The following is a 21808-nucleotide window of genomic DNA, read 5'->3' as shown; positions in this document are numbered from 1 at the left end:
AAGCTCATGTAGGCATGGCAGTGGAGGCAGCTGCAGGCACCTTGAAATGCACTGAAGCTGAAGTGCACTTAAGTTCCTGGTTTAGGTTCACTAGTCAAAACCCATCCTCAAACTGCAAAATGGTTGCCTGTTATTTCACTTGCCTACAGATACACAAGTTAACACTACAACATTTGGCAAGCTGTAACAACTGCTATAAAAACTAAAAATCCAACACTAATTTCAAGAGTTAAACCTGCTTTTAAATCTGAAACCAAGATAAACAGCCCCCCCGCAAACCACCAACGAAAGGAAATCCCCCAAACCTGTCAGCAGATTCCAAGTGTCTCTAGGTCATCCTCACCTGTACAGTTTGCTAACCATTATCTTCTTCAGCAAATGTAAGGAAGCAAAGTACTCTGAACTCGGGGAGACAAGAGTTTGGAGACAAAGCAAATTTATTGTTCCAACTGTTGAAATTAGGCAGGGTGTGTTTAAATCAACAGCCACACACTTCATGAAAATCTGGCTAGTATGAATGAACAAACCTCGAGAACCCTCAGGTAAGTTCCAAAACTACTCTGATGTGGTATGTATGTCACAGAGCAGAGCCTTGTAGGGAACCCATGGATTAGAAAATCAAAGATGCCTTCTGCATAAAGGATAGGCAGAGAACAGAATCACTGAGGTACTAGTCCCATTTCTTTCAGGCAAATTACTGCATAGATATCTAAGGTTAAGGAGTTCTGACACTCTTCTGAACAGCTTTTAACAGTATCATAAGGTAACATAATGAAAATACATTGTATCTGAAACCAAAGAGCAGCATATTACACATGCACTGGAAGGAAACATCCTGTGTGTGATCCCAGATGTTAAGAGTACCATACACAACCTGGATGCTCATCTAAAAGCAGACTAATTTAATTTGACTGAATTTTTGTTGGAAAAAAGTCTAAACGGTCTTATTCATAAAAATGGAATTCTCAACATTCAGCTGTGGTGGGTATAACACAAACAAACACAGTCTTCATGTTCAAGTTCTTCATGGAGATGTCCTTTGTGATCTCTGAACCAAGAAAACAAAAGAAAAACAGAACAGTTAGTGCTCTTCCTTGCAGGGGAAGCTATCAACACTTGTCTTTATTCAGACAGTTCTGCTGCTTCAGTCAAAATGGGGCTAGGACAGAAACTGTCCAGCTCAAAATTCCAGCATTAAAAGAAGGGTCACCACACATTAGGATTGCTACTGCTACAGTGTTCTAGATTACAGAGTTGAATTTTTTCAAAGCTTGTGTCAGCCACACAGACTAACATCTAGTTTAGGAAATTATTTCATAATGCAATGATCCCAAGTCAGTATTAACAACACAAACCAGGCCCCCTTATAAACATTACGTAGCAATGGCCATAGAGACATACAGCCTCTCTAGGATCCCATTGCTGACAGCATGGAATAGAACATACACGTGGAGGGGTACAGCAATAAATGACAGCATGCATGCATTAGCTTGAGTTTGATAGATAAAGCAAGGATCACAGTAGTATCTGCTGAAAAACTGATGCTGCAATCCTGTCAAGCAAGCCTAGAGAATTTCAGACCATATCAGCTCAATCCCTTGAGTCTTCTCAGAATTTGAAAGGTAATAGAATGAAGCCTCAATTCCAAAACTCTCTTAAGGATATAGCCTGTCTCCAGCAGGCTGATTAAGGGCTGATAAGTATTTATGAAACAAATACAGAGTAACCCCACTTTGTGGCTACAGAATGTCACCTGTGAAGCTGGTAGGAGTTGCAAATCTCTTTCACTATTCTCACTATCTCACAGAGCACTTTTCCCCTCCAAGAGGATAGATGCTTGCTAGCTCAATGCTTCCCAGCACCCATTATCTGTAGCAAGCTACTCCAGTAACAGAGCAGATTGTTTAGAGTGCTGGCAGGTAGAGTTCTGGAATAAAAGCAGTCTGAATGACAAATAACCCAGAGATCTCTTTACAGAAACTTCCAAGAGGTAACCACAAATACACCCACTGAAACCAAAGCAAAGGGGTTACAGAGTTACCCTGCAGACCAGAATCCCTAAAGACAGCCCAAGCAAAGAAAAGGGAACATTCCATTTTGGCACCAGTGTTTCCACAAATGTCAGACTAAGGAGGCAGGGCAGGGCTGGGTGTTTTTGCAGTAGAAGTGGCCTGGCAGTGTGCTGCAGGGTGTCACAGAGCTGACGGCTGATAGTCATGCTGTTCTAACTTGGGCTCACCTCCAGCTGGGAGAGACCAAGGCAGTGTGTGTGTGCTGGGGGGAGGGGCAAGGCTGTGAAGTGCATCCATGGAGATAATGTAAAAGCAGTTTGGTTTTCAGTAACATGATGTCCAAGTGAAAGCTGACTCCAGAAATGGCAGCATGGAGTTGGGTCTCCATGTACCAGTATGCAGCCACTTTCAAACAGCAAGAACCCCATCTTTCTTGGGAAAACACTGCAGTTTTGGACTAAGCAGATAAAGTCTGCATCAAAGTTTAAAAGCCATCTACTAATTAAAGAATTAAGCCCTCATGGATCATGATGGCACTGTTTCTAAGTTCTCTTCCAGTGTACTGCTCTGCTTTAAGCATCTGAATACTCATTTACAGAACTAAAAGAGAGGAGGTATAACCCCATGCAGCAATTAGGACTTCATTTGCTCATTAACCCTCCCTCCCTCCCCATGAAAATGCTACAGCAGTATGTCAAAGAGTTATTTTGGGCTACAGAAGTAGCCAAAGTATGAAATCGGTCTCCAAATATTTTTATTTATTTTAAAAATTCTGATAAATGAGGAACTACATGCAGCTACCTTTCTCAACAGTATTTAACACAATCATTCCTTTCAGAAATCGGAAATGTGATTTCTTAAACCACTCATAAATCCTTTGTGTTTTTTATCCTTCTGTTAAAAAGCAACTCAAGAGACTGAAATTCTTTTGTTTTGAACGTAGGACCTTGAAATGATTGATAAAAAGATGAACAGAGGATTACAAAGTTGCAACAATCAACATAAAGAGGAATTGACCTAATGTTTTCCCGAGCCATCAAAGTATTTGTTTTACATGCAGCACATAATTATCATATAGAGATCAGAAGATAAAGTACAACCATTAGTGTTTATATGATTTAAAAAAATGTTATTAAGAGAGCTGCACGGTGAGAATTAAATCTGAGACAGCAGAAGCACAACTATGACTACATGTTAGCTACACAAACAAACCTTCAGGACTAAGTTCTCTACATTATGAGTCTAAAAAAAGTCCAAATCGGTTGTTTTCACTTTTGAAGAGTTCAATAATCTGATATTTCACATCACTGTGAATTGTCATTTCACAGACTTCAAACAGTTCTGGAGAACTCATAGTACAAATATAGAAAAGCCATTAAATTGATTTCCCTTTTAGGTAAAGGCATTTAAAAATCCTCACTTCAGCTGACCCAAAAGGTATGTGTTTTCCTGTTTTGTCATGTTTTCCCTCTTTCAAAGCTCAAAAGTTTTCTCCAATAGTTCTTGTAATATCTCCACTAACTCACAGGCTGCTCTGACCCCCTTTTGCGCTGTAACACACAGTGTATGTAACATCAATTGCTCCTCAATGGCTCAATTCCTAGCCCCAAAGGTTTCACACACAACCACAGGTTTTGTTTATGCAGGTGAAGTGTGATGGATATGCTCAGTATCTTGCACCTCATGTTGCTCCTAAACAGTGCAGTCTTCAGTTCTCTGCTTGTTAACACCACTCAGCACATTATTTTTAGGATTAGCTCAAACTACCACTACAAAGTCTCATCAATATTTGAGATACACTTTACTTACAAAAATGGCTTTTGAATAAACAGACTTTAGGTCACGTGAAATTAAAAAGCAAGCAACCCCAAATCCACACCAAAACCTCCCACACCCTACTTGCTCCAATTCTAATCTATCATACCTGAATACCTCCAACCCAGATGGACAGCTAAGTGACCCCAGTTTTAGCCAGCTATGCTAAAGGGCTACACTCCTCTCCTCATGAGCTGACAGGCACTTCCCCAGAAGATTCATCCCATCCCAGGATTAGAGAACTAGTTTAAACAAGATGAGTAAGCTCTGGACAGATAGCCTAACTTAGTAAGCCAAGGTTATGTCATGCATTCCTCCTGAACAGCCTGTAAACCGTGGCACTGTGACCAACTGGAGGCAGAAGCGTTTGCTTCATTTCATTTGAAGATCTGGACTGTCCTGGATGAACAGAAATATCTACATAGTTCCCACAACATTCCCAGTGAAATGAAGTCCCAAATCTTTCTCAGGCCCAAATTTTTTCACTACAGGTGGCTACATCTTCAGTTTTGTATTTCTCATGAATCAGAGATTTTTGTTTCTAAGCCTCACCATCTGTTTGCAGTTTTGGAAGATGCTCTGACAACTCAGCTATGTGACTATGTGCTAAAGCTTCCTACTTCCCAGGTATTCTGAATGAATTGCAGCTGCCATATCCTATCAAGCCTCACCTACTCACACAATTCTAAAATACTCTTTTCCACCCACTCCCATTCTCCAAAATGAAGAAGGGGAAAAAAATTCCACAACAATATGAACATTATAGAAAAAAAAAAAAAGAGAGAGAGAGAAAGTTCTTAAAATATTCACACTTTAGACCCAAGTCACTCACTTCTAGGAGGAGATTCCCTTGCAGCTTGGTCACAGCAGCATGTAACTACCATCAACACTGCTGACTGACCCTTCCACTTCCAAAGGAAGAAACTTTCCCAGAACTTGTCTAGGCCCTTTCATGCAGGGAACCTGGATTTCTAAAGGTGTTATGTGTTCTTAAAGGATTTTACTAAACAAATATTGAATTACAGGGCAAAATTAGAAACCCATGTGTAAACAGGGGGAACCTACTAATTAAAACTGAAAACTGAACACCTTCATGGATCCTTGGACAAGTAAACCACAAGTTTGTGCTTACCTTGAGTTTGCATTTCATCCAGGAACAGTTTTAGCCTCCTGCTTCTGAGCCCAAAAACTTTTGCTGTTTCATGTAGAAGACCTTGGTACGTTAATCCGTTCTGACCAACAGGATTTTCCATCAGAAGAGTTCCCACAGTTCCTTTCTGACATTCTGAAGAAAAAAACCCCACTAGAATCACTATTTGTGAGGAATGGCATTATTTATCTTGGGAAACTGAAATTTAGGACGACTTCTTCTATTTAATTCCTATTTCTTCCAATGCCAACCTACTGAGAGATGGTCACTGAAGAAGTTCAAGAGTTTTAGAATCACAAATAAGATGACTATGAACAACTTGACAAAACAAAAGATAACTTTGCAGGACTCGTTAGATGGGTCTAACAGGATAACCTAGAGGCTGGGAAACATGAAATATTTCAACAAGACACAAACCACTACAGAAGCTCACAAAGCACCTTCTGATGATTAAATCCCCAGCTAAAAGCACGTTTTTGGTGCAAGTAGATTCCCACTAGTGTCAGTATGATTCCACATGCATAATCCAAAAAGGATTCACACCAGGGCACAGCAGAAGAGCGAGTTACTAACAACATGGCTGTTCCACTGTGAGGTTTCAGAGTAGAAGGTAAAAGACCAGCAGCTGTGGAACAGAATTACATACACAAATCCATACTCCAGATGAGGCTAATAATACAAATTAATTTGGCTTTGCAATAGCACTAACAAATATTTCACAGGCTGTTTACAACGTCCTGGTCAAGAGCTGACTCCTCCTTCATGTTTGGTCAGTTTTAGCCTCTGTATTTTAAAATAAGTAGCACAGGTGAGTTGATGGTCAGAAACAGGCAGACAATGTTGAAGAGCTCATGTTTAAATGCTATCCCTTATCTCAGACCAACTCTCTTTTTACTTTGATGAAAGGAGAAAATCTAAATATAAACATTGTGTTTATTAGAAAGCAAATGCTAGGAAAAAATAAACAACATCACCACCTACCAATGAAAACATGTACTTATCTCCATCAGTAAGCCAAGGTGTCCAAAATGCCTGCCACAAAAAGCTCAGCCTGTAAACGAGGAGAGATCAGTATCTGACCTACCTTGTGGTTTTGCATTCATTAGCTGCAAGTTGATATACTGGCAGAGCAGAGCATCAGGAGAGCTGATCAGAGCAGGTGCTGACCCTGTTGTCACATGGAGAGTCTTTCCACTGAGACTAAGCAAGTCAGTTTTGTTTATCAGTTCTGAAAGAGAAAATGAGACCAGTCAGGCCATTACAGGGAAGCTGAGGTCCAGTTCTCACTCCATTAGCTGACAATGAGTCTTTCTAACCACCGATTCCACTGGGGAACTGTTTCCCTCCTCACAATTCCTCCCTCAAGAATGAGCATTTCTCCGCTTTCAAAAATGGGATTTGTGCAGAAATTTTTTGTTTTTCTCCACAGAGTGCTTCATCTGCTGTAGAAAATTCACTCCTACGTAACATGTCTTATGCACATAGATACCCAACATGATTCCTGGTGCAATAAAAATAGTTAAATAACGTCAAACAAGCAAGAAATGACTCATTTAAGCAAACCACTTTCATCAAATGAAATGCAGACCTGTGACCTGTACTTTGACTTCTCCAGCTGAAGCAGCACTGGATGTGTGTTACCATGCAACATCAGGACATTTCCCTCATTAAACTGCAGATGACAAATGTTGTAAAATCAGTGGCTGGTTGGCTCATGAATAATGCCCTCTGCATTAATAGTTGTGTTTAATGTCAAGAGCTGCTGATGATTCAGCAGACAACTCCACCATACATATTTAGAAAATGGTGGAAGATCAGAGCCAAACCAAGACCCATGTCTTAAAAGATTGTAAAATTAACAGCAGCACCCTGAAAGCACTCATATGAGAAGCTAATGAGGTTCCTGTAATACCAATGCAATATGTAGGGCTGCATTCTGCACTGCCTACGTGAGCCAGTTTGTCACCGAGGTAAAACCAGCTGCTGATAGCCACAACATTAAGGATACAGAGAAATAACATCACTCAGTGCTACAAAGCTTCTGCAGCTACAAAAGAAGTCTGAACATCAAATCCAGGAAGAATTAATGCTTTTCATTTCTTGGTATGCATGGAGCAGGCATATCTGTCATCTCTTTACAGCAGGCTTTCATTCCATCTCAGCCCTATCTGCATATCATGGAGTCCAAGCTTTACTAAGCCTATTCTCCATCAGTTCTTCTGAATGAATCTCAAAGGGGCACAAGTGATGATCCTTCTTCTAGCCTCCAGCCTCTCAAAAGTTTGCCAGCTGCCACAGAACATCAAAGCACTGTGGAAGGTTTATGAGACTGCCCTAAGGAAGGATGAAGACCTCAGACCGTATCTAAGATTCTAAAAATGCTATCTTGTAAAATCAACTTTTAGATCTCTATACCATAGATATATCTCAAGCTTCACAGATGATCTGTCACCTACTCAAGCCCTTCTTTGGTCTGTTTGAGGTGCAAAGCTTGAGCACAGGAAGGGGCTTTGCTTTTGGTTTTACTTACAAGAAGACAAGACAGTAACCGAATGAATAAAAGGAGAGGAATTAACATGATTTCATCCCAGGGAAAGGGAGTCAGCAGCAGGTTTTTGGCAGCATAATCCTGAAGCAGCATCACTTGCCATTTACATCTGATTCATGGGGTACAGGCAGGAGGCAGCACTGGTGACCAGGGTGCTTTACAGAGCAAGCAACACAGGGCTCAGGTAACATCAGGTTTGACATTACCCAGTTGCCAGAATCTGTGTGCAGGCCAACAAGGCAGGAGCTACAGCACTGGTGATTTGTGTATTTAACAAACGTAGCATTTTGCATGACAGGACCACTGACATTTTCACAAGGAGGGCCTCACAGACAGTGCTGTCAATGCAGTCAGTTCCTGGAACCCTCTAATAAGAGCAAGCAAAAGGGAAAAGTGGATCATTTTTACATAGCTAACAATACGCTTGAAAACAAGCAGGTATTACAAGTGCTCATCAATATTAATCACTTCTAAAGTCAGTTCTCCCTGCAGCTGAGACTTAAGTGGTAATGCTCTCCTAAGGTGTCTTACAGCCTTGAGGCCTTTTAAAAATAAAAGATTAAAAAAAAAAAAACCACAACAAAAATTTTGTACTCTTGTTCAGAAAATAGTGCTAAGAAGAGAATTAAAAATATAACAAGCATATGAAAATCATCAAGGGGGAGCAAGACGTGGACTAAGAAGTTTGTATGAGAATTTTTGCCTGACTTCTCCCTTCCCTTTTCTCTACAGCTTCATTTATTCCTGCAAGGATAAACAAATTGCAATTTCTGTAAATACGTCTTTTTCAGCATGGGCTACTTCCATGAAAGCCAAGCACAAGTCAAAACACATTCCCAATAAGAAATTTAGAGAGAGTTTTCAGCTTTTCAACCATCTAGAGCAAAAAAGTTACACTCAAATGTTTTTACAAGCTGACTTGAGCCCAGCCTCTCTCCTTTAAATGATTTATTTTTTTCAATATACAGAGACACAAACCCTGTGCTCAGTTTCTTAAGGTCAGTACAGATCCCAGAACCTGGCTCAGGGTTTGTGCAGTTACTCAAAATGCATTGATGCACTGTTGGGGAGGAAATGTTTATCCCATTATTTCAATGCTGCACTAAAAAACAGGGCCATGACATTATTTGAGTCTGCCTTAATACAAGAACTGCCTCAATTTGTGCCATTATATAACCCTAAGTAAATCTTCATTACAATTAGAAAACAAGATAATAAATTACTGCGAGTAAAGTGGACAGCCCTAAAAACCACAGGAAGGAAAAGAAGAGCCAGAAATGTGGTTTGACTGGGTCACAATTTTATTAACACACATGGGAACAATTCAGCAGCAATTTGTCCTTAGTGCATGACCTTTCTTTGCAATTTCTCTCAGATGCAGTGGCTGACACCAGCCCTCACCTTGCCCAAGGAGATCCTGCAATCACCATTAGGCCTCACCTCACACTACCTGTGTGAAGGTTGGGCAGATAAAGCAAAGGGATCATATCCCAAACACACACCAGGAATGTTGATTCTATTCTGTAACATCTCTAAGAGCTGTTTTCTCTCTGTATGTGCCTTCAACCCTGACTCCTCAGGGAACCATAGCTTCTGCAGATCAATACTCATTTGAGACCTCTGCCAAACTGCAACAAAAGTGAATTTAATAATCTAATCTTTCCAAGGGAACTTCCATGTTGTTAATAAGCAAGCAGGGGACAAAACCTGCTCTGCCCAGGCCACTTACAAAGAGTGAAAGTTTAAAATCAGCACACCAAGACAGGAAGTCCCAAACAGATGCCTACAGAAGAAAAGCACCATGGAAAGAAAAGAAATAAAGCATTTGTTAACCACAGCAGAAAAACAAAAACCTTTGAGGAAGAGGAAAGATTTAGATTTTCTTTGCCCCTTCCTTTAGGAATTCAGCATTAACAGATTTTTGCTGCATCATTTTGTCCTGCTAGTGGCTGGAAACAAAGCAAATAAAGACGTAAACTCCTTAAAATCCTCATGAAATGAGAGTTTCCCAACTTTTCTTAGCCTTTTGCAGGTCATCTCTTGCTATTTCTGATGATAATGGACTGTACTAGTACGTACTAGTGGTAGGCACGTGCCACACTATGAAGAGTATCACTACTATTTGGAGAAAGATTTCAAGGAAATCCTCCCTTAAGACACAACTGGAACTTGAAAGAAATACTGAGGGATCCCAAATGTCCTATAAATCACCTATAACTGAAAGCAAAGAATAAGCATTTTGTAGGATAGAACTATTCAGTTCAGCCAAGCACAACTTGGAAAGAGATTTTATCACAGCAAAGCAATGAATTGATTCAGACAGGAAAAACCCCATCATACTCTTCTAGAAAGACTTTTGGGAGAAGACAAACAGGAAAACTAAAGCTAGAGATGGAACAGCGAGGCTATTCCCCTGCTGATGTCACAGGTAGACAGAAAATGCAGATCTGTGAGCACCCCAAAACAGCCCTTCAAACAGCCAAGGAAAACATCTCCTCCTCAGAGGCTGCTTCTGTACTGTTTCTATGAAAACACACCAGCAGAAGTTTCTGTAGCTGTCCAGTTACCACGTGTACACTACTTGATCATTTCGTTGTTGCTCATTATAGACTGAATATGAATGCTGTGGAAACAGTTTGAACTGCAAGACGTCCCTGTAAACAACACTAAGAACATACAAAGAGTTTACTATTGCTGTTGAAACATCTCTGAAGCCATAGCACAGCATTGCCACTCTTCAGCACTCTACTCTCTGCAGTTTTTGGTTATTAGGGGAATCTTGTGCTCAGTGTGCTGGTTGTTGTAACTTTCCCTGAAGTGCTGAAATATTTTACGTAATTTAATAGTAAAACGGCATCTTCATCTCAAGGGAGAGAATCCCAGTTTGCTAGAAGGGCCTCAGAGTCTCTCATTTCAACATCTTTCATGTTTTCCTTCTCTGTTTCAGCTCTGTTAAACTTTGTACTGAAGCAAACTATGATTCAGCCTGTCAGTCTATGCATAACCTACAGAAGATATATTACAGTCTTTGCCTTAATGGGGGCGAAGTTCAAGTTGCAAAAATATTCAAAAAGTCTGTCTACAATGAAGAAATGCAGAGATCCTCAAGTTTCTCTAGGTGAAAAAGCAACATTTTTTTCCTCTACAGATAGCAGTTTGCATTCAATTTAAGTTCTCACCCTGCCTACTGAGGCATTAGGGAAAAAAAAGAAACAAACAAACAAACAAACAAGGAAAAGCTGATGGCAGCTCACCAATATCTAGCATAGCTTGAACCTGATGGAAACACTTTCTGAAGTAATTCAGATTTTGTCCTGGTGAGAACTGCAATGGAAGTAAGGTAGCAGAAAAGATGAGCATCATTTAGCAGCAGCTTTTGGAAACGTTGACGTGACTATAAACACAGTCTCATAAGAGGAGCACTATAAAATAAAATATTTCCTTACACATTTTCTATCAATTTTGTGTCTATATAGGGCAATTATACAGTAAATAACCTCTGGCTGCCGCTAGAAAGACTTTCAATTTTCCTTGTCATACTCCATTTACCTGTTTTTCCATTAAAAACTGTCAGTTTTGAATTTTTCAGACCAAAAATGCAGGAGACAGCATCTACTAGTCCAGTGAAGTTCAAGGTGTTATCTCCTTTTGGATTTTCCAACAGCAACACACCATCTAAAACCAAAATGAAGAAATTAAAATGCAGTTTGGAAGCAACAGTTAAGTTTCAGTGATTTTCTAATGACTTTGAATTATTTCCTACGAGTTCCTAAGCTAACTTGAAACTGATAACACTGCATCTTCTAGGGAAATGTTCTCAAGTGTACTTCAGATTTAGAGTATGGAAGCCATTTTTCTTTTCATTAACAGAGCAGTCTCTGAATTATATCATCCATTATTATAATGGCTAAAACTCTACAGACTGTGCCCATCAAGATGTTCACCATCTTATGTATTATTAGGGTCACAAAAATAATGGGAGGACTGGAAACCCTCTGCTCTGAGGGCAGGCTGAGAGAGTTGGGGTTGTTCAGCCTGGAGAAGAGAAAGCTCCAGGGAGACCTTATTGTGGCCTTTTGGCACTTATAGGGGATGATAAGAAAGATGGGGAGAGATATTCTAGCAGGACCTATCATGACATTACAAGGGGTGATTTTCGGTTAAAAGAGGGGAGACTGAGACTTCATAGAAGAAAAAATTTTTTTACACTGAGGCTGGTGACCCTGGCCCAGGCTGCCTCGAAAGGTGGTAGATGCCCCATCCCTGTAATCATTCCAGGTCAGGTTGTTTGGAGCTCTGAGCAACTTGATCTAGTTGCAGATGTCCCTGCTGACTGCAGGGTGCTGGGACTACATGACCTTTAAAGGTCCTTTCCCACCTAAAGCATTCTGAGATTCTATGATTCTTCAGTAAGCAGCTTTGTAACCACGTTAAACAAGGCACACTGACACAAACTGTAAACACATGCAGGAAAAAAACCCTCTGGAGTGAATTTAATTTTCTCTCCTTTTAACGGAGAACTCAGCTGCACTCATCTTTCCATTATCCACAACACAGTTGTCATTCTCTAGTTTTAAGTATTCTTCTCAGCTCTGCCCTTAATATCTAAGTTTTTCAAAGGCAGGATCTGCTGCAGGGAAAGGCATCACTGACATTCACAGTATTACATTAAGAACCACACTGAAGGTGGGTGAATGCAGACACACAGACTGTGGTTGTCCCCCTATAGACAGCCACATACAACCCCCTCTGCAGAGTACCAGTAACTCACATGCACCCCTGACTATTTACTCATCAGCAGACATCACAGACGACATGTGGGTTTGCTTTTTAATAAACCTATTTACAAGAATTGTTTAAAGCTACTATGGCAAGGGACTTTGCACCATCTTTCAAAGAAATCTGTGGCTCCAACATTCATCATGCCATTTCCCAAATGATCTTTTAACAACCCCACTGATAAATCAAGCCCAGTGCATTCCTACCTTGCTCTGTCCCATTAACACAAACTTTGAGGTTGACGTAGGCACAGGCTGGACCAACACACTGACACAAACCACCTCTGACGAGTGTAATTTCTAGCTCTGATCCCTTCAGCTGAAGAAAGAAGGATATTATAGTTGAGTATTGCTTTATTAAATAAACACATCCAAATATCTTCCTTATATAACTGAGATCTTGTCTTACTATACTGAACAGGACTTAGAATAAACCAGCAATTTCTGCCACATCTTCAAATATGAATTTGTCTTTAATACCTGATAAAGATAGAGCAGCATTTAACACGAAGGAGGAGTGGGATAAAAAGCCTCACTTTCACAAGTGATGAGTAGTGATGGCAGGCTCCCAAAACCTAGATCTTTATCCAGGAGTAAATACACTCAAAAGGAACACCCTTCCAGAGGTAATGCAGAGTATCTGAAGACAGGCCCCTGCTCTCAGCTGCTGCTTGGAGAAGCCTTCAGCCATGTCCAAGGGGCTACCAAGGACAAGCAGAGGTAGCAGTGGCCTCGATATCAAGTCAGCCTTTGTGATTAATCTTCCTACTAGCTATCAGTGGATCAATTAAGCCTTCAAATACTCCAAGAAACTGAGCAGATATCTTCCTGTGCAAATGAGACAGGGAGAAGAACCCTGAGAATGTAGCACAATGCTATGGAAACGACTTATTTTGTAGAGGCCTTAAACCACAGCTTTAAGAACATGCTTCTTCCAAGCATGGGTCTTTCCTTGACCTAAGTACGGGCTGGAATTACTCCTACACCTACACTAGTTTTCATTAATCACACTTTCAAAGATAGCTTAATAAAAAATTTTAGTTAAATATCATCCAGAAATCACTTGTATGAACTACTGGTACTAAGTGGCCATTTAAGGCAGGGCATTTTTGGTACGTTTAAAGACTGTCAATAAGAGTCACAGTCCAAAGAGAGGACAGACTTGGAAGTGTTTTGCTCTTTACTGAGCTCCTATTACAAAGGAGAGAATGATACTCATAGATCAGCAAATCTTACTCTGTGTTTATCCACTCCACCAGCAATTAAAAACTCATTTTTCAAGTAGTTGCTTTTCCATGCCAGTATTTTCCTATGCAACTAATGATTGCTTTTTTGGTTGTTGTCTCTCAGAGCAAGTTCTTGGGAGAGGAGTTCATAATTAAGGCCTTGAATCAAAAATTGATCCAGGATAATTTCACAAAAGTACTGATGTGAACATAACCAAGATAATACTTGTAGAAAAGACAGACTGCATCTCATTTTTGTCCCAGTCACATACATTCAACACCACTCAGACTTCTGTTTCTCTCTCCAGAAATTTGGTGCAATGATCTTGTTGCAGCTGACTCAACCTCTGCACTTGTGGAATGACAGACTTCCTTCCCTGAACTTCCATCTGCTTTTTTATCTGCAAGCCTGTAATGGTCACTGAAGCATTTCCCACGTTGATGCTGCTTATCAGCCACCACCACCAATTCAGTTTGACTTCAGATCACAAAAGCAGTGCAGTTCTAGGACAGACAAGTAGCCATAGCCATGGCTGGTACACCCAACTGCACATTTACTGCTCACAGCTGCAGCTATCCTCTACTCTCCCCAGAAGGTCAAACTTCTGCATTGAAAGGATTTCTAAAGAAGGGCTTTTGCATTTCAGATGTTTCTATTCACTGCTCTTAATGTGACAAGCCAGTTGCAGCAGAACACAGAGTACAGTCAAACATCTGCCCTGAACAATCCATCTCTGCAGTCCCAGGAAGTGAAACTTCCAAGGAAAGCTTTACAGTTGCACTAAAATCTCAGTCATCTGTTTTTCTCTGCAACCTCTATTTTAAAGTCTAAAGATGTGACTGATGGTTCAGAGGCACAGCAAGTCTGGAAGCACAGTAACCATCTAAATGTGTAGAAGGCAACCCATGTGGCAAAGACCACAGACTGAGTCCCTAGGGAGGTACTTGGTAGTAATTGAGGCTCCTTGAAGCAAAATAATAACAACTCTGCATTTACTTACAAAGTTTTTCTTTGCCTCCATTTGCCAGACAAACTGCACAGCTTCAGTACACAGGATGTGCAGTAACTAAAGGGTTTTTTTTGTCTGAAAACCTCTCCAGGTCCAAGATTGAAGCTGACAGCAGGAACTCTCAGCAGTATGATCATTACATTTCTATCAACTTAGTCATCAACTGCAGCAGCCACACAGAACTGTCTGTCCTATATAGTGCTTTTTCAGTTGAAATCTTTTAGGTTTTCCCACTCTGAAATCCCACATTTCTGCAAGTGCACAGCCTGACCCACACACCTTCTATCTCCAGTTTACACCCTAGCTCACCATTTCCAAAATTGCCTTGCTGACATCCAGACAACAGCTATCAGTTACATCCATATCCACCAGCACCTTCTGGCAGGGAAGATTTCATCTTTACATAGACAGCATTATTTAAAAGTAATCCCAGAGTCTCAGCTTTCAGCTTTCCACAAGGTTTTTCTTCACTACAATCTGCCACATTAAGATTTAGAAAATGGAAAAATAACAGCAGGGGGGAAACCACACTTGCACAGGCATGAAAGCTGCCATGGAAAGACACAGCAACCAACATTGCAGCTCATGTCCTGAGCTCATGTCCTAGGTGATTTCAGAGGCAGGCATTCCAACATGTATTTCCCAGAATTATACAGCTTTTTTTCCAGTTGCTTTTACATTTTACTTCAGATTTGACGTTGACATCATCAAACCATCTACCAGCAATATCTCAATCAAGTACCTAGAAGAAATAGTAAAATACTTCCACCAAATTCTCAGTCCAAACACCCTCCACCCACCTCTATGTACTGTTTGTCCCTACATTTGTCACTCAGTTAAACTAAGAGTTTTGAAACAGACCAAATACAGCTTTGATTCAAAACTGGACAACTTTAGAAGTGTAATTAAAAAGTATAAACCACTTCCTTTACACATAGCATAACTAAGATAAATAAAATACATGGTTTCACAGAGTCACACAAGGATGATGGGTTGAAAAGGACTTCTGGAGATCATCCAGCCAAAATCCCCTGCTAAGGCAGAGTCACCCAGAGTACGTTGCCCAGGATCACATTCAGGCAGGTTTTGAAAGTCTCCAGAGAAGGAGCCTCCACAACCTCTCTGGGCAACCTGGACCAGTGCTCTGTCACCTTCAAGGGAAAGTTATTCCTCGTGTTCAAGTGAAACCTCCTGTGTTCCAGTTTGTGCCCACTGTCTCTTGCCCTATCACCAGGCACCACTGGAAAGAGACCAGCTCTATCCTCTTGACTTCCACCCTGTAGAACTTCATATACAATGGTAGGACCCCCCTCTCAGTTTTCTCTTTTTCAGATTAAAGAGCCCCAGGTCTCTCAGCATTTCCTTGTAAGAGATGATCCTGTCCTCTCAGCATATTTGTGGACCTCCTTTGGACTCTCCCCTTGTCTCTCCGGAACTGGGGAGTCCAGAATTAGACACATAATTCCAGGTGAGGCCTCACCAGGGCAGAGTAGAAGGGGAGGAGAACCTCCCTCAACCTGCTGGTCACAATCTTCTTAATGCACCCCAGAAGGCCACTAGCCTTCTTGGCCACAAGGGCACATTGCCTGCTCATGGTCATTCTGTGGTCCACCAGTGCTACCAGGTCCTTCTCAGCAGAGCAGCAGGTAGCCCCCTCACCTGTACTGGTTCAGGGGGTTATTCCTCCCCAGGGGCAGAACTCTACACTTGCCTTGTTGAACTTCGTGAGGTTCCTCATAAGGCCCAGCTCTCCAGCCTGTTCAGGTCTGGCTGAATGGCAGCACAGCCTGATGGGTGTCAGCCACTCCTCCCAGTTTGGTATCATTCCTTTCAGCTATTCTCAGATCCCCAAGCCACTCCATAAATCAAATTTTAGGTTTGATATCTCTTAAGTTCTTTTCTTTCTAGTCTAGCATAACATTTAGATAGAAGAATACTTCATCCTTGACGCTCTAGGAATGCCTTTTGGATCTAGTTAATCGAATAAAACCATGGCAAAAGTATTTTCACAACACGTCAGAAGGAACAATCAAAGCAAACAAAGGAAATAGTTCAGATCTGCTGCTGAAAGAAGGAGCACTATGCAAAACTGCCTTGTTACAAAGACTAAACTTCAGCGACACAGGGGAGAAAAATCCAGGTAATCCCAAACATTAATTAATGAAATTGGTCTTAAGCCAAAAGGCAAAATCTAGCTTCAAAGGATAACATCTCTAATACCAAACCATATTAATTTAAACATATTGGAGCAATGATATCTTTGCTATCTAAACAATGCACTAATCCAAGCACACGTAACTATGGGTGTTAAGCTTACACAAACAACAACCTAAGATCTTGATTTTGGTACCCAAGTCACTCCATTTTCAGACATAGCACACATACAGAACCCAACTATTTTCTTCTTTAAAGCAAAAAAAATAATATGGAAATGTTTCAATAGAAACACTACCCAGAACATCCCACAAATACACATTGACAGAATTTCTCTGTAACTCGGTTAAAAGCAGATAACAATACGCTTTTTCTTTCTTACTTGGGTTGTTTCCTGGATGAGAACTTCTTTTGAGGTAGGCACCGGGTAAGGCTTCAGGGCAGCCTTTATTGTGGCAAAAATGAAATCCATATGGTCCTTGATAACTGTATCCAGGTAGTCACCTTCTGGATGTGATCTGTAGTACACTGTAATCTCATCTGTAGGAACCAGATTTCGCTGCAGGATTCAAATACACTATTAAGTAACAGCCAGGTGACCTCCACATATACAAATGAAAGGAGTTAAATTAAAGAAAAAATATCTTACAGAGAGATTTACCAGGCCTTTGTTAAAAGTTTCCACAAAAGATTTGGAATAAAACAATTAATTCTTGCAACACAAGGGCAAGAAAGAGGCTTGAAACCTGGTGAGTTCTTCCAGAGATAACAGTCAAATACTCCACCTTACTCAGAATGTCTCACTCATGTTTATCAGCTCCCCACCTCAGTCAGCCAAAAGCCTACGAAATGCATTAAAAACCTTCTCCTGATGCAAAGGAACTTTACTAGCATTGAGATACCTTTGTAGCCTGAAATGTAACCCTCAGCTCTCCACTGAACAGCTGCTCAATCAGTGACATGTCCTCCCAACATTTTCTGTCGCTTTGGAATAAGGTGACCAGACTTAGATTTCCACTCTACTTCTGCCACATCTCAAATACTAACCTATGCTGCAGGAAAAGAGCAATTCGGATGGTATGCTTACAAAAGCTTAACTGGAACAAAATTCTGCTTCAGTAAGATAATGATTTCAAGGGGAAAAAAATAGGAGCAGCAAGAAAACTTCATTTCTAAAATCTGCTAAAAACAATGACTGCCTTAATGCAAGTAATCCTTACTGCAGAGCTGGGACCTGTGGGGTTTATCATGTACACACTTTTGTAAGAGGACTAGGGACAAAAGGAAGACAGAATAAATGCACATAAGCATTCTGTTAATTATTGGGTGAAATTAAGTATTTTGGTATTCATTTAAGTAAGATTAAATGATGGCTTTATGTCAGTACAAAAGTAAGTTTAAATCATCCAGTCACTTACGAGAGAGATTTCTTCTCATGGCCACATTTCTTCCCAATTTTAGTTTATACAGGAATAAATCTACATAGTTTGTATCTATATCTATATATAATTCTTTTGGTAAAAAGTTGTCATTTTTCTCTCTTATACTGCAGTCCTGACTGTATAGATCGCTTTTCTCAAAAACACAACCCATGAAAACATTCTTTACACATCATTTAGAGCTCTTGCAAGATTTCTTCAGGCATAAATCTGAAAAAGACAAATTTTAGTGTATTGCCACCAAGTTAGTCAAGCAGGAAAACCCTCTGTATTTCACAGGACAACATGCTCCAGATCTGCAATGTCTGTGTGCAGAAAGGGCAGGGGCTGGTTTGGTTGTTTGGGTTTTTGTTGTTTGCTTGGTTTTGGTGTTCTTTTGTGGATTTGTTTTGTTTTGTTTTTTTAACTTGCAGGTTCTGAAACCTTTAGATTTTTTTGTACCAAGTATAATTTAATGTGCTCTCCAGATGAAAGGCTAATTTTTAGGCTTGTCATCACCTCCACAGTGACCATGCTTTCTTGGCACAAAATGGAGATAGGAAATGCAGCTCTCTCTGGATTAGTGCTGTAAAGAGAAGGCAGTTACTTTGGTTTAAAGTGTTTTAACACCAAGGCCAGACAGCATCATTCGTATGTATGATGAGAAGTGTTTAGAGCAGAATCATTAACACAGGTGCCAGAAACACCTCCTGCAATTTGCTAAGCCACAAGTTTGTTTCTTACAGCAGCCCCAGGCTCATGTCTCAGCCCAGCTGACATAAGGCACCAGAACCAAGACAGAACAGAATGTAACTCCTGGCAGGAGGCAGGCAGGCTGGAGAGCTGCTTAGCTGAGACTGAACCACTGCTCTGTGGCTGAAGGTAAAAAACAAAGAGTAACTCAGTAAAATCAATTAGTTAACTGACTTTGGATAATGTATATCAAGCTCATTGTTCAACTTAAGGTACCTACAATATGAGAATTCGAAATGAAAGTAACAATTTGGAATCATTGCTGTCCAATCAGAAAGCTATAAATGAGGGATAAATGATACAGAGCTTCATGCTTAACTAAAAAGGTCAGTTTTCTGCTGCATATTGCCCAAAAATTGCTTTAATGTAAATCACAGTCTTGTTCCAAACCACTGCTCCCTCACCTTTTTGCGAAGCTTCTGGATGCGATTGATCACTTCCCGGGCAACTCCTTCATCTACCATGGACTGGTCTGGGGTTACATCCAGCAAAACTAAAACCTGAGGTAATGCACAGAAGACAGTTGGCAGGTGACCAACTTGAAATGACTGTTGTTAACTCACCCAGAAGCCCAGGTGCAGTTTTATAGAGCTCCTCAATTACAAAATGTCATGTTAAAGAGAGTATTTCAACAGCTCCAAAATTCAGAAGCTAGGTTCCTGGAATTTGTTGAACTATCTGAACAAACAAATCCAGTCTAGCTTTCCCCTCACCATTTTCATAATCACAGCAACACTCAGGTTGGAAAAGACCCTCAGGTTCACCAAGTCCTACCGATAACCCTGCTCTGCAAGGTTCACCCCTAAATCATATCCTCAAGCACCACATCCAAACGACCTTTAAACATGTCCAGGGCTGGCAACTCAACCACCTCCCTGGGCAGCACATTTCAATGCCTGACCACTCTTTCCATGAAAAAAAAATTTCCTAATGTCCAGTCTCAACTTACCCCATCACAGCTTGAGGCCATTCCCTCTTGTTCTATCACTAATTAGCTGTGAGAAGAGACCAACAGCAGTCTCCCCTCAGCCTCCTCTTTTTCAAACGAAATAGTCCCAATAATACTTCTAGAGGAACTCTTCCCTTAACCACAAAGCAAAGAAGAAATAACCAATAAAACACCTGCGCATCAGAATGTGCCTCAAACTGGGCAGACCCTCCTGCGACTTGATCAAAGGTATACATGAGACGGAGATCTTCCCCATGGAGTTCATGTCCTTCTACAACGATGGTACCTGCAGGATTGACAGATCAAGAGCATCTCTTACCAAAAAGGTTTTAATTAAAAAAAAAAAAACTTTAAACCAGTATCAGCCTTCAAACAGATGAAACAGTTTCTTTGCAACACAGTCAGGCAGCAGTTGAGCTCTGTAAGAAACAGTGACCCATCCCACATTCAGGTTCCTCATTCAAGCGCTTGTACATGCAGCAGAACCCACAGCAGTGCAGATGCTTCAGCAACTGTTTGGATAGCGTTTGAATCAAACGGAGTAAATCCTAAACATAACCTGTGCACCCAGCTACACCAGAACTCACAATGAAACAGTTCACCAAACAAATATAACTGGAAAAAGCACAGCGACTGGGAAATCTGGAACTGAAGCAATGCTTTTAGAATAAGAACTACTGCACATATACTCAGTTTCAGTCTGGTCCAGTCTTACAGAACAGCTTAGGCTCTGCTTCATTTTGGCCTTATCATAGAAGTGAAACAAGAAAACAGGGTAAGATTAGGATACATCGCCATTTTACTGTCAGCAAAACAATAGAAACAACTTTTCTCCTAGTCTTAAGATAAAATTTAATAGGTATAGTTACAGGAAAGTAGGCCTGGAGTTTCCCTAAGCCCACAGAAGGGTTCTTTTGTCCCTATTTCTCCAAACGGTCAATTAAGATACACAAATCAAGAGCAATTGCTTGATTTCTTCTGATGAACCAAAAGATTCTGGATATTTTTGGTCAACACTCCCATTGTTCAGTGGTTGGTATCACTACTTACCTGTCTCCTGGAATTTTTCCAGCTGCTCACTCTTCAGCTCTTTGATTGCAGCCATGACAGACTTAAATGCACCTTTCAAACGCTTCCCAAGCACCATGTGGTCTGGCTCTGCTCTCAGCCGCACTCCGTATTTCTCTTTATTAGTAGATAGGGTCACTTGGCGGACATTAAGTTCCTGTATAAATACACCAACAGGGAAAAAGCCACTGAAACTCACCAACAGCCACCTCTGGCAACTGTGTAAAGGGTACAAATGTAGGGGCCACAGTTCTAGGGGAGTCACAGGTGGCAAACTGCAGTATGGTTGCCTCTATGAAGTAGCCAATACTGCAAGGGCAAATAAACCCAGCCAATATTAATACTGTCTTTCAGCAGAAGTCCTACTCTCCCCTTCAGTCTTCTTCATAGAACTGTTAAGGTTGGAAGAGCCCTTTAGAACCCTTTGTGATCAAGTCCAACCACTCGCCTAGAGCTCACAATCTCACCACTACTAAGATACTACCACTAAACCATGTCCCTCAGCACCACATCTGTTAAATGGATGACGACTTCACCACCTCCTTGGGCAGCCCTTTCTAATACCTCCAGGGATGCTGACTCCACTACCTCTCTGTGCAGCCTGTTCCAATGCCTGGGAAACTTTTCTGTGAAGAAATTTTCCAGCCTCAACCTCCCTCAGCGCATCTGAGCCTATTTAATCTTGTCCTGTCACTTGTTGCATGTGAGAGGAGATGAACCCCCACCTCACTTCAAACTCCTTTCAGGCAGTTGTAGAGAGCAATGAGGTTTCCCCTCAGCCTCCTCATCTACTTGAGGTATACATTCCTCTTATCAACAGACACCAGTCAGCTCTCAACCCAAATCACATCCCTGTTCATCAGCCTTTACTTCACTGCTACAACTACCTGAAAAGATAAAACCATTAGTTAATATGCGCAGTGGCTT

At 40.9% G+C, this 21808-nt stretch overlaps 1 protein-coding gene across 11 annotated transcripts in view; it reads right to left on the bottom strand.

The window, feature by feature from the left end:
- Nucleotides 1-457: 457 nt before the first annotated feature.
- IARS1 (isoleucyl-tRNA synthetase 1) overlaps nucleotides 458-21808 on the bottom strand; it is a 103874-nt gene continuing 82523 nt past the window's right edge. For 6 of the 11 annotated variants that reach the window (XM_054387491.1, XM_054387492.1, XM_054387496.1 and 3 more), the window contains 9 exons: nucleotides 20864-21038; nucleotides 19987-20099; nucleotides 19269-19364; nucleotides 17076-17252; nucleotides 12511-12622; nucleotides 11075-11200; nucleotides 6062-6205; nucleotides 4960-5112; nucleotides 458-1048 (listed from right to left, as the gene is read on the bottom strand). In XM_054387491.1, coding sequence (XP_054243466.1) covers nucleotides 966-1048; nucleotides 4960-5112; nucleotides 6062-6205; nucleotides 11075-11200; nucleotides 12511-12622; nucleotides 17076-17252; nucleotides 19269-19364; nucleotides 19987-20099; nucleotides 20864-21038 — 1179 coding nt within the window. In that variant the 3' untranslated portion in view covers nucleotides 458-965. The remainder of the gene's footprint in view (nucleotides 1049-4959; nucleotides 5113-6061; nucleotides 6206-11074; nucleotides 11201-12510; nucleotides 12623-17075; nucleotides 17253-19268; nucleotides 19365-19986; nucleotides 20100-20863; nucleotides 21039-21808) is intronic. The other 5 variants (XM_054387494.1, XM_054387499.1, XM_054387493.1 and 2 more) reach the window with 4 other exon arrangements.

The sequence above is a fragment of the Indicator indicator genome, chromosome 15 (assembly GCF_027791375.1).
Source record: "Indicator indicator isolate 239-I01 chromosome 15, UM_Iind_1.1, whole genome shotgun sequence".
NCBI lineage: Eukaryota > Metazoa > Chordata > Aves > Piciformes > Indicatoridae > Indicator > Indicator indicator.
Note: the sequence above shows the minus strand (reverse complement) of the source record. Positions and strands in the feature narration are given on the sequence as shown.